This window comes from Talpa europaea (genome assembly GCF_964194135.1).
Source record: "Talpa europaea genome assembly, chromosome: 1".
Taxonomy (NCBI): domain Eukaryota; kingdom Metazoa; phylum Chordata; class Mammalia; order Eulipotyphla; family Talpidae; genus Talpa; species Talpa europaea.
The window spans coordinates 107,108,941-107,121,473 of NC_140073.1; the positions used below are offsets into that span (position 1 = coordinate 107,108,941).

At 40.7% G+C, this 12,533-nt stretch overlaps 1 protein-coding gene across 1 annotated transcript in view; it reads right to left on the minus strand.

Annotated features, from left to right (window-relative positions):
* The window catches only part of STK39 (serine/threonine kinase 39), a gene marked incomplete at both ends in the record, with an annotated part of 274,858 nt that overhangs the window by 213,009 nt on the left and 49,316 nt on the right, over positions 1–12,533 (minus strand). The window contains 1 exon segment of the mRNA XM_084231279.1: positions 4,768–4,876. Within this exon segment, the coding sequence (XP_084087405.1) occupies positions 4,768–4,876 (109 nt within the window).

Sequence of the window (12,533 nt, forward strand, 5' to 3'; positions counted from 1 at the left end):
CCATGATCCAAGAGAAGAACAGAGGCTATGCGACCCAAGGAGCTCTTTTCGCTCTATCAGCTTCAGGACTCATTACTTGGATGTAGCCATTACTTTTTGAAATGATTTAGCTCACATTTGTACTCAGCACAAGCTAAAATATTTTAATGATCATTACACACACTATTCCATAATAATCACGTTGATTAGACATCTTTACTTTTCTCTTAATAAATAAGTACTTTGCCTGGCCCCTGGGCCATGATTTCTCCTAACATAATAACTAAAGTATGAGTTTTGATGACATTGATATATGTAAAAGAATGATAAAATGCTGCCAAGCTTTCTTTACAAAGTAACAAAGACATTATATATGAATTGAATTCAGAACAAAATATGTGAGGATATGGTTACAATGTAAAAATCATAAAGTCAAGTAAAGATGATGAACCAAAATGTTTATCAATCCCTGGATAAAAATAAAGTCGCCTAAAAGTTGTAAAAAGTGGTGTTAAGAGAAATAAAAGGAAGGACCCTTCACATTTGTGGAATCCATTGTCACCTGGTGGTAGAGACTGAAAAGACAGATGACTTCAGAAAAGGCAGATAAATTCTTTACTCGTGTAATATATTTTAAGGGAAACCAAGTGTGCCCTAGAGTAGCATCCCTAACCTTTGAGGTTGACCACAAAACCAGAGAGCCAAGCTTTTTCAAGAAACCTCAAGGCCATCTTCACACAGAATTTACCAGTCTGCATGACAGTGGGTCAGACCCATTTAGCAAGCCCTAAACCCCTACTAGAAAGCAAGAATTCCTTCTTTGAAATACACATTAGGGAATCTGTCTATTAATCTGCTAAATCATTTCTAGGCAAATAGAGGGAAAAGAGGAAGAAAGATATCCCTAGCTCAAAAAGCTCATCAATCAAATACAAAAACAAAAAGGATGCCTCTTAGCCCAACTCCTAGTGTGGTACCTAGCACCTACTAGGCTTTAATAATTAGAGTCAAGTTCTGTTTTAAATCTATAAATATCTCCCAGAGGATGTTAAGCTAATTACAACAAGCATTTACATGTCTGTGGGATTAACAAATGTGGAGTTAACAACAAAGATGGATTAACAAATCTCAGAAATTATCAAGCACCCAGGTTCGATGGGTCAGGATGGGGCAGTCTAGGATAGATGGTCAGGAATTTAGGACAGACCAGTAACACCTTCTTGGCTCCTGCAACCTTAACCACCAAGATCATCATACCCAGAGATGAAAATACAGCTAGAGGTCAAAGTCCAAGACATACATGGAAATGTAAAAGAATACATGGAAAAATAATTAGTTTTTAGATGAACTAAATTCTACTTATGTGATTCCAAGGAAAAGATTCATTCTAGGGTGTTCTAATTGAAGTGCTATTAAAACCAAAATGAATTTTTAATAAGCATATAGTTTTGTCCTCCCATTATACACCTAAAACTCATCCTTTTTATGGGCTGGGTGCAATATAGAAACTCATTAAGTATTTACCAAATAAATCAATTAATACATATTAGATTTGGAACTCAGTTATTTTTGAGGAACATTGCAGTACTTGTTTCAATAATATAAATTTTATTTACTGATTATTTAGTCCCAATGATCTCATCTAAAATTACTTTTCCTCCATTCTCAGAAAAACTGTCAATAGCATTGTGTTTCAGAAGTCACGACCACTTCAATTCTGCTTCAGGTAAATCTGGAATGAGCTCCATGATCATAGGGAAAAAATCTCCTGACAGCCCCCGCCACATAAAGAAGCAAAGTCCAGAGTCAGATATCCAAAATTGCTTTGTGCCATCACACTTGACCGTTGTGTGTAAATCTCACCTTACTATGGGAGTTGGGGCAAGTGAGGTAGGAAAAGGGCAGGGAGTAGGGGGTGGGAGGTGTCCCAGTCTCAGCAAGAAAGGCTGATGTTCCAACAGCCAGTAAGTAGTTGTTCATTGTGACTTCTATGCCTTAAGACGCTCACCAGATGAAAATTCCAGTGGCCATTGTTTCCTATAGCAGCAACAGTTTCCAGTTAACACCTAACACAATTTATGAAATGATGCAGAGCTCTGGCCTTTTTATAATGCTACACATGGAATTAAAGGATTATTAGGATACTGGATGTTCAAACACTGCTAAAATGTGAACCCACCACAATAATAAAAGTGTGAGCAACAGCAGTATTAGAAGTCAAAAGGATAACTTTTGACTTTCCTCTACATAATCCCATGGACCAAGAGCTAGGCCACAAAAGCCTCAACAGGGCCTCCCCGGTGGCGCAGCGGTTGAGCGCTGGGTTGCGAAGCTGTCCGCGGCCTCTGCGGCGCTGGTTTGATCCCCGGCTGCTCCCCGGCCACAGGAGGAGGGTCCCACATGGCGCGCAGACCTCTCCTGCCGCCCGCTGCTCCCCTCAGCAGTGTACTTCGGTCCTTCTGCCTGCTCTGCTCCCTGCTCTGGCTCTGGTGAATTCTCTCACCCTCCTGCGCTTCTGACTGTACCCAGTGCATGTATAAACAAAACAAAGAAAAGCCTCAACATTAGGCAGACTGTAATGTAAATCCATTTCTTTTTGCTTGGAACGGACCTAAGAGTAGTACATCCTGAAGAACCACTGCCATTTCCCTGGATCTCTGGAAACATCAAGACATCAAAAGGTTGAGAGTTTTACATGAAGGATAGACCAAAGCAATAAATCAATATATCTTTTAAATGGAAAACATAATTATGCATACATGCTATATACTCTATTAACACAAGATGGGCATTACAGGGAACAAAATAATGAGAGAAATAAATTAACTGCTAATTAGAAACGCATAACCCCCAAGATTAATGCAGCCAAGCACAAAGTCATAAAAGCAGTGGGCCTTACACTGACACTGCTGACTGAATTCAGAATACCTCCAAATGACACTGGTGTGTCCCAGGGAAACAGACAAAAGGGCCTGGAGTGACAGTCTCTCTGCTAACTTCCTCTCAGACCCTTACATGTCACTGGCAGCTGACAACTGATAAAAAGCCAGCAGAAGGCAATCCTGGAGGTTGTGGGTACCAAGAACTTGGTACAGACAGTGACCACACCCAAAAGCTGGTTCTTGAACTGTCAGACACAAATGTGCACAAGTCTTATACAAATTCTGTAAAAAGTTTCTGCTGGTTGCAAAAAGATAGTTGTGAGACCTCCAACAGAGCACCACAATCAAACACAATTATTGTGGCCCAATTCTTGAGTGATATTTCCAAACAGTGCGTGAGTTAAAAACTCAAAAATATATTTACTTACTATAGGAATAGAATTTAAGGACTACTAAAAGGATCCTAGAGATTCCAATTCAACTCTCTTTTTATATAGTGCAGAGCTGTTAGGTAACTTGACTAAAGTTAATAAACAAGTTAGTGGCAGAGGCTAGACCCAACTATCCCTAGAGTTTGCTCAAAGCTTTTTCCACTCAGGGAAAGTGACTTTGAAAACTGGCTGGATGACATAGGAACAATCTTATAGGTCACCATGATAACATGCAACAGAAAAATGCAGTAATAATTTCAGTAAGAGCAAAGCACAGCTGAAATTTTAAAGAGGGTAAAGCCTTACATATACACCAATTTTTGAAAGTAACATTAAATTATGGAAGCCCTTGCTATTAATCAGAGTTTTGCTGATAATCTGTTGCTTCGATTCTGGTGAAATCTATGCCTTGTGTAGCTTAATTTAAAATGTAAGGCCAAAGATATTTGGAAAAGTACAGCTTTTTATCCTTGTACTTAATTTATACTATAGTGTACTATAATTAAGCCTGAAATAAAAGCTATATTCTGAGTAAAGACAAAAAGCTCTTGTTAACGACATTCCATTCCCAATGTAGACTATAACAAAAGGCTTCTTCATTTGGAGCCAACTGTCATTATACTTTGTAGCTTGTATGGTGCCATTGGACTAATATTTGTACTGGGATTAGTGTTGGGATAACCAATCAGTTAACTCCTCCAATGCGGTTTTCTATTATCCTCAAATAAATGACCAAATGGAAAAAAAAAAAAAATTGGCAGGCAGAACGACAACTATATTTATGAGATTAAATTCTCAGACCCTTCACAGTTTGCTGGGCAACTAATCACCATTTGCCAAGTTATTCATTTAATAATGAGTCAGTTAAGCCAAAAGCAAATGTTCCCTCAACCAACTAATGCTACTACAGTCATAGTCACACTGGCAAATTCCAATTATTTATGTAATATACTTCATTTAGATAAGAACTACAAGTTGTGATGTACGAAAAACCGACTCCTCTTACAAACCAAATACATACTATGCTGTAGTATTTTGAATACCTGAGATACGTGGATGATTCTTGAATTCATGTAAGCCAAAATCACCAACAAATTACTGGGAGAGATTCCTGTTTGTATCACAATTCTAGACTGAGGCCAGAAGCTCAGCAGTATCACATGACCTCAGGTCATCTGAGTCTGTTCCCTCGTTTTATGAAACAGTGTCAACACTGAGACCATCAGCACCTGGTGGTTATGAGAATTGAGCAAAGTACTATTTGTTGAAGCAAGGTAAATTATACATTATACAATGCAATCATAAGATATGTTACAATTAATCAGGGGAGGAAAACACTTTCCAAGAAATGTGTGTATCAGAAAAGGAGATAACACCAAGTTGCCTTTGCTCTTTCGACTCCTCTTTCTCTCACCCATCTCCACATACCCATCAGTTAGGAAAAGTAATCAGAAGACACAGTGACTTTTACTTACTAATAGCTCATCCATACTGGTCTGGCATTTTTCCAAGTTGATCCGCTTTATTGCTACACGTTCTTGCCTGGGTTTGCACAGAGCTGCCTGAACTACAGCCGTAGCGCCACTGCCTGAAATGAAATCAAAACAACGTGGGTTATCAAATGGCACACAGGCTGGAACTATGCATGATCCTCTTTATAAGTAAAGACCTATTTCTTTTAAAGTCTTATATTTAAGATCAAGGTCATTTGCTTTTCTTTTGTTCCATTTGACATCTTTTTAAAGAATTTAGGTATTAAAATAATTATCTGGAAAGAAAAAGGAAAAACTAGAATTTGCTAGAGGATGCAAAGAATCTGTCCTCCACAGAAGGACAATCCAGTAAGGGGACCCCCATCAAAAAAGCCCATTCCAGTAGAGTGTGTTCACTGTCTCTCAGAATGAACGACATAGCAGAGGACACAGGGATGAGGGACAGGAGCATCTCAACACAACCCTGCAGGATCATCTGGCAGGATTACCCTCAGATCCTGATATTTTCCAACTTCAGTGCCAGTAAAATATCTTAAGTTCTTCTTCCACTTCAGTCCAAGCCAAACCACTCCAGCCTGAACTACTTGAGGGCTTCCATGAAACACTGTGACAACTGATCTGCTTTGAGCACTCTTTGAGCTTTTTGCTTCTGAGCTTGCTCTACAATTAAAAGAACAGGAATCAACCCGGTATTCTCATATTGAAAGAACAACTTTCAAGGATGCCAAGCAAAATGATGCAAAGCTCTCGGCATTCATATGAATTTCCTATTTCTAAGGTTTCATGATCATTAGCTAATGCACTCAAATTCCTAGGAGACGGAGTCATGTCATTATCCATATTTCATAAGAGCAAAATGTAGACATGTAATGATTTGTGGCAGAGCACAAAGAGCTCCTAATCCAATTTATATTCCATAGGGGCAAAAAGACCTCTAGGTTAGAGCATCTCAATTTTGCAAATAATACCAAAAATTTTATTCTAGTCACATAAATCCTCCACTGCTGCAAGACCGTCAGGACGGTGCAGAAGGGGACTAGATATGATAATCTACCTTTCTCCATAAAGTCTATCTTCCAGTGCTACTTCCCAAATGACTCATCAAACATCATCAAAAAGGGGCAGGGGACCATCTTTTGGCCATAAGGAGGAGTGATCTATACAGGCTTCCTTATGTATGGGACAGGAAGGCATGACATTTATAGTGCAAATCAAGACTTTCCCACCCACCCCCCAAAAGAAGTGCCCAGACGGGTGTCTTTAGAGCAGAAGGCCTGTCCTTTCTTCAGCCCTATCGTCCCATCAGCAGCCTGGTGACATGAGCAGATCACCCTAATGCTCCAGTACCAGGTCTCCAACCTCCAGAATCCCAGTCCCAGGTTGTCCAATCTGTGTTCACTGGAGAAGAAATTCCACACTGTACAGTAAGCACTTTATTAATGAATTCTTATAACAGGCTTGTGTGTTTTTTAATCATTAGCCTCATTTTATATGTGAGAAAACTGGAACTTGAAAAACTTGCCCACACAGCCAGAAAACACCAGGCTGGGCCCTGAGTCAGGGCGGCCAGACCTCAAGGTCCAAGCATTTTTGTACATGCATGAGCCAGCGCACATCCTTCCCTTCCTCATTTGGTTTGTCCTGCTAGGAATATAATGCCTTTTGTCCTAGATGGATGAACAGAAGAGAAACAACCTAGAGGGAAGATTCAAGTAAGCCTCAATCTCTTCAGAGTTCAGTTTGAGATGAGAGTGCTGTTGTCAGAGGGTGTTTCGAAGGCCCGTCCGCTCCCTAATCTCGCAGTTTGCTCCATCAGAGGCTACTCCAAGTCCCCCAGCATTGGCCTCACCAGCACTGTGGATCACAGCGTGTTGAGTTAAACCCAGAATGCTCCAGATAACAGAGCCAAACACTACAAAGAGGCCTGCTGATAGCAAAGTGTACTTTCCAGTCAAGGTCTCCAGAACAAGAGACCATCACTTAAGGGAACCACAGAGAAAGTAGCAGGTAGCTAGTTAGCACTAGGCCTGGTACCCAGCAGAGAAATCAACAAACATCTTTAACCAGTTGCTGATGAGTAGCCATGCTCAGCTCGCTACTTGTAAATCTCCCCTAACCCTTCATCTATATTCCAGAGTATTCCCAAATCAGAGTAACTGAAAAAAAAATTCCCAGAAAGGATAAAACACATGCATGTAATACAGAGCTACCTCTCATGATAAACTAAGTCCTTGAATATAAAAATCTCCTGACTTCCATGGACACATGTAAAAAAATGGACACAGGCAAGACTTCTAAAGATAGAGAGGGAGTGATAGAGAAAGTGCTTTATTAGAACTTTACAACTAGGAGTTGTTATTGCTTTACAACTTGAGCTGACTAAAGAACAACTGGCAGCTTCCCATCTCTAGAGAATAAATATGAAACTTCATGACCTGAGATTATGGTTACAGCATGAAGGGCTTTAAGCATTCATTGGACAAAGTGAGAGATTCTGCCTTGAATCCAAAGATTTCCTTCAACAACAGGAAAGATCAAACACAACATGAGAGGTGCCGGGAGTTTTAATGACCATCAAGCCCCGCCTTTTATTAGATGAGAGAAGGAGGGAGAGTTCTCACCAAAAATTGAACTGACCAGCACCTTGATCTGCACTTCCCAGCCTCCTAAATTGCAAGAAATAAATTTGTGTTGCTATGGTACCCAATCCATGGCATTTTATTATGGCCGCCCAAAGGACGAATACAAAAGCCTTTTATTGTGTATTCTAAGTCATTCTCCCACTATCACTTGTGGTAAATTATGACATACAAATTAGAATGTCGCCTACCTTCCTAATTAAGTCAACAACAATAAGAGGCAAGGCCCTCCCTGGTGGAGCAAGGGCTTAAGCAATGCACTATGAAGCAATCCACAGCCTCTGCAGCATGAGCTTGATCCCCAGCCAGCCAGGGAGCAACCCACCTGCTACTCCCCTCAGCAGTGTATTTCATTCAGTCTACCTGTTCTGTTCCCCACTCTGTCTCTGGTGAGTCCTCTCACCCCCCGCATCTCTGGCCTATACCCTGCATAAATAAATCTTTAAAAAAAAAAAAACCAACAAGAGGCAAGATTCAACTGAAGAGTCTCTACTAGATCCCTATAGTTCCCTTGTCCAATGCTAGTAAGATCCCTGAAAAGTAGTTTAGGCTGGAATTCAAACCAAGCCTGGTCCTCCCTTTGTGACACTGGGCCCAATTTCTATCTAAACCTCTGTTTTCTTAATAAGTATAATAAACTCTACCTGTGAGCCTTAATAACATAATGTGTTTGGCTTTTGTGCTGGGCCTCATTTCTCCATCTGTGACATGAAGATTATATTTGCAGTTTATCTGTCACCCAGGGGAGCTGAGAGCTAGCAGCACAGCTCTGGGTCAATACTAAGTTTCACTTTTCTTACCAGGAAGATTCAGTTGGCTTAAAAGTGGGGAAGAAGAGGGCTAATTTGGAAACCAAAAGACTAAATGATTTCCAAGGTCTGACATAGCATGCTAAGTCAAAGAACCTAAAATATAAGAAAATAACCCAGAGCCTTCAGCAACAGCTATGTGTTAGTACTCTATTGCTAAATTTTGTGCTCATGTTCTTCTTTGATTTCAAACCTTAAAAAAAAAAATTTGTTTTTTAAATCTTTGTCTCTCCAGAATGGATGCATTCATATTCTAGTCCTACCACATACTAACTGCTTATTCCTGGATGACTTACTTAACTTCTCCATGCCTCAATTTCTTCAATACCACAGCAATTGCACCATGCTCATAAGGTAGCTATGAGGAACAAATGAGTTTATGTATGGAAAGCCCCTGGAACTGGGTCTAGCACATAGGAAGCACTAATTAAATGGTTAGCTACTATTACTCTTCAGGGAAATCCCTCCAGGTCAACTGGCATGCTGCCAATTTGACATTTTAATGCTACATTTCATGATGTTGATGTACAATAACTTATTGTTGAATAACTTATTCAACCTTTTTTCCACTCATGAGTATTCTCTTTATTTCCAGTTCCTCGCCTCCCACCCCCAATATGAACAACACAGCAATAAAAATCTGGGACTCTTAAAATTATGTATTAGCTCACAGGAACTTTTCTTTAGTTTAAGTTAAGATAGGGTCAATTGTCTAGTTACCCTTTCCTATAAATGTCAAGATTTACAAAACAAATAAATGAAAGTTATTACATTGGCCTCTGACATGAGTGGTAGCCAGGGAAGGATCTGTCATCACATCCTACTAAATGAGGAGCACTGTGCCAAAGCTTCCACAGGAGTTTGCCCATCTCCTAGTACATGAATGGCCTCCTTAATTATGCTTACTTGTTCTTTCTCACTGCATAGAGCCCAGAGCTGTATTTCAGGCTTTCTTTTTAGAGGTGCTGGCTGTAATGTGTAATAAACAAAATGCATGGCTTTGATCCAGGAGATGATTTCTTCCAATTCTCTTTACCCTATGCGCTCTATTTATATCAAGTGTCCAACCTCACAGCCCATGAAGTCGCTATTCATGGCACCTGAGGGCCAAAGCTGGCCAGGGTGTAAATGGACACACGGACACATACACACACACACACACACACACACACACACACACACAAGCTCAGCAGGGGCGCAGCTGCCACTCTGCCACAGTCCATTATCTCCATGGGAGATGACTGACATAGCATGGCAAGAGTCTGATTTTTACCGAAAAGCTGAAAATCCAGAAATTTGTGTGACTCCCCCAATACGATAAGGTTAGCAATTCATCTTCTAAAAATATGAAAGTACTATTGTAAGTCACAGTGAAGCTCACCACAGGCCACATTTTGCCTCCCTATGTCACTGCCTTTTGGTTGCAAGATTTAAATTATTTATTAAATTACACATGTGAAGTTGCCATTCTTCTAAATAAAAAATGGTCACATTTCCTATGGTTCAAGAGAATATGGAAATGAACTCATGCTCTGTTGCTGTCCACTTCATTGTATCATTTCATACAAAGTAGAAACTAGGGAAGCTATTTTTGTCTTTCAGTGCCCTGTGTGTGAGAGAATCATGTGCACAGCAAATTCTTGAGTGAAAAGCAACAAAAACTGTGAGAAAGTGTTACATTCGATGAGTTATATGATTTCCTTGACAACAAAGATTCTACTACTGGCCTCTCTGGATCAATGTATACAGACTGTGTGGACACACCCGGCCAGACACAGCAGGTAACTCTTCTGGGTGACCTGCTCATGTGACAGCCAAGCTGGTTGTCCCCATCGAAAGTTTTTTTAAAAAAAGAACGAGCTAAAGTCTCTTTCTAGGGTTGTAGGAGCAGATTTAGAATTTACTGCAAAAAAAAAAAAAATGTAATGATAATAAACAAAGGCCAGGGTAAGATGGCCACTCAATGCGTGTACTTAGATTTCACCACTGACATGGAAAAACTACCTTACCTGGGAAGGCATGGAACCTACTTGTTGGAACCTACTGAGGTCACAGACCTCACCAAAGAAAAGCAGTGCTTGTCTGTAACTCAGCAAGAGCCATCTGATAATACCACAGAAAAACAAAATGTAGCCTGGGGTTCTGATTTTAAAAGAGATAGAGGAAAGTGGTGTGTGGAATCAAACTGGAATGAATGTCAATAAGCTCACCTTGGACCTCAAGTTACATCAAAAGTAACAACTAAACACACACACAACACAAACACACACTTAAAATAGGATGGTACACTTAATAAACTCAGAAGGTATGTGGATTGGATTCATGTAACAGAAAATCACTAGTGCAAATTATTAGGGTGCACAGGAGTAAATGCTGGCACCAGAAGAGAGAGTGGAATGTATGTGGGAAGGCAGTTAGGGGCAGATTCTAATTTCTGCTTCAATGTGATTGATATAGGGATGAATTCTTAGACATTTTTGTTTTCTTAATGAAACATAACAAAGAATCAATCTGTGAATATGATGACTTGCCAGTTTAAAAAAATTAACAATTAGTGTGAAGAGCACTCAGAGGTTAGATTTGTCAAAGCTGAAACTGTATTAGGATTTGATACTAATGCTGATAATGACCAAGTAACCAGGAACAAAGCATATAATTTCTCTGTGAATGTACTTTTTTTTTTTTTTTTTGGAGAAAGATGGCAGGATAAGGGGAGGACTGACCAGCAGTCAGAGGATTGGCCATGAATCACCTGCTTTCTTTGGCAGCCCCAGGCAGAGCCACGTCCTCCCTGCTCCCATGAACCGAGAAGGTGCCTCCCCCTAGCACACTCATGGGGCATTTGCCCTGAGTCTTACTACTTTTAGAATCAGCCTTCCCCAAGGCCTTGTCTAGCACAACGGAGCCCTTAATAAGTGTGTGCAGAGAGTGTGAAATCACGTCAACCCACCACTGTACAAGGCCACCTATACACTAGGCCATGGGACTGTGTGAGATGCTGGGTCTACAGAGAGGAGTGAAGGCCCTGGCAGGCAATGTAACCTACAAGCCAAGGAGGAAGAGCACTTTCACTCTATATGTTATCTGTGCACTGCTCACTGCATTTTCAAGAAGGCAGTTGCGGGATGTGGCAGTTAACTGCAAGGAAAGAACCAAGGGAGGCTGCCTGCCTGAAGGCATTTCTGACTTGCAGAACATCTGTTTCAATTCTGGAGTTAAGTGTCACAGGAAAGCTCATACTGAAGAGTTGGGAACCTTGATTTTCAAAAATTGAATCCCCGGGTCACGGCTCAGCATTTAAGAGCCACATAAAAATGGGGCAGGTTAATACAAAGCAGGGCTTTCGATGATTCTACTTGAGTATACAAAGGTGATATAAAACACATAACAATGTGAAGAGGTGAGAGACAGGAGCTGAGGACAGTCCTCCAAACCCGTGTCAGGAAACAGAGCATCAGGCTCTGGACTGCAGGGGAGAGAGACATTCCTAAGAGCACATCTGATTTTTATATTCAGTTAAAGGTCACTTTGAAGTCCTTGCCCCCTGCAAAGTCAAAGTACCATGATCTGGAAGAATTAAAAAACTTCCTGTTTTGCTCGGAGGGGGCAGTCCAAGTCCTCCCACAAAACCCACTCATTTCTCTGATTAAATCAGCCAAATAGAAGCCAGCATTCCACAAAGGAATGTCCATTGCTATTCATACAGATAAAGAGATACACCCACTGGCAAAGTCCAAAGGACCCACGTGTCCTGGTTCTAACGTAGTATTTTCACAGGATATGGAGGTGGTCTCAGACTTCTTGCTGCCTCAACCTTAATCCACCTGCATGCATGTTGCCTTGTATGAATTTATAAAAAGATGTCCCTCTGGATGGGCACTCCCAAACCTGGAGGTGGAAGGCCTGAGAAGTAGACAATGCACAATTAGTGAGGAAAGCTCCTTTCTCCAGTTAACTACATCAGAGCTTTCTGGGCTGATCAAGGGTTGGATGTTCAGCCTCCAGGAGCAATGTTGAAACTTGTTAGCTTTTAGTCAAAGATTAGAATATCCATAGCCTCCATCCTATTAAAAAATTTGATAAGTTTTTTTTCCGACACCCCAAGAACAACAACCCCAGACCTAAAAAAAACTCTCCATGATTTAGAGAGATTGTTCTGTACAAAGTTTCTAAGCCAAGGTAACTACATCAGAAACACTAATGTGTCTATTAAGAAGCACAGGGGACTGAGGTGATGGTGCACAGACGCACCGGTGAAGGAAATTCTATGGGGACTACACCTGAAGCGGGTGGGGGGAGG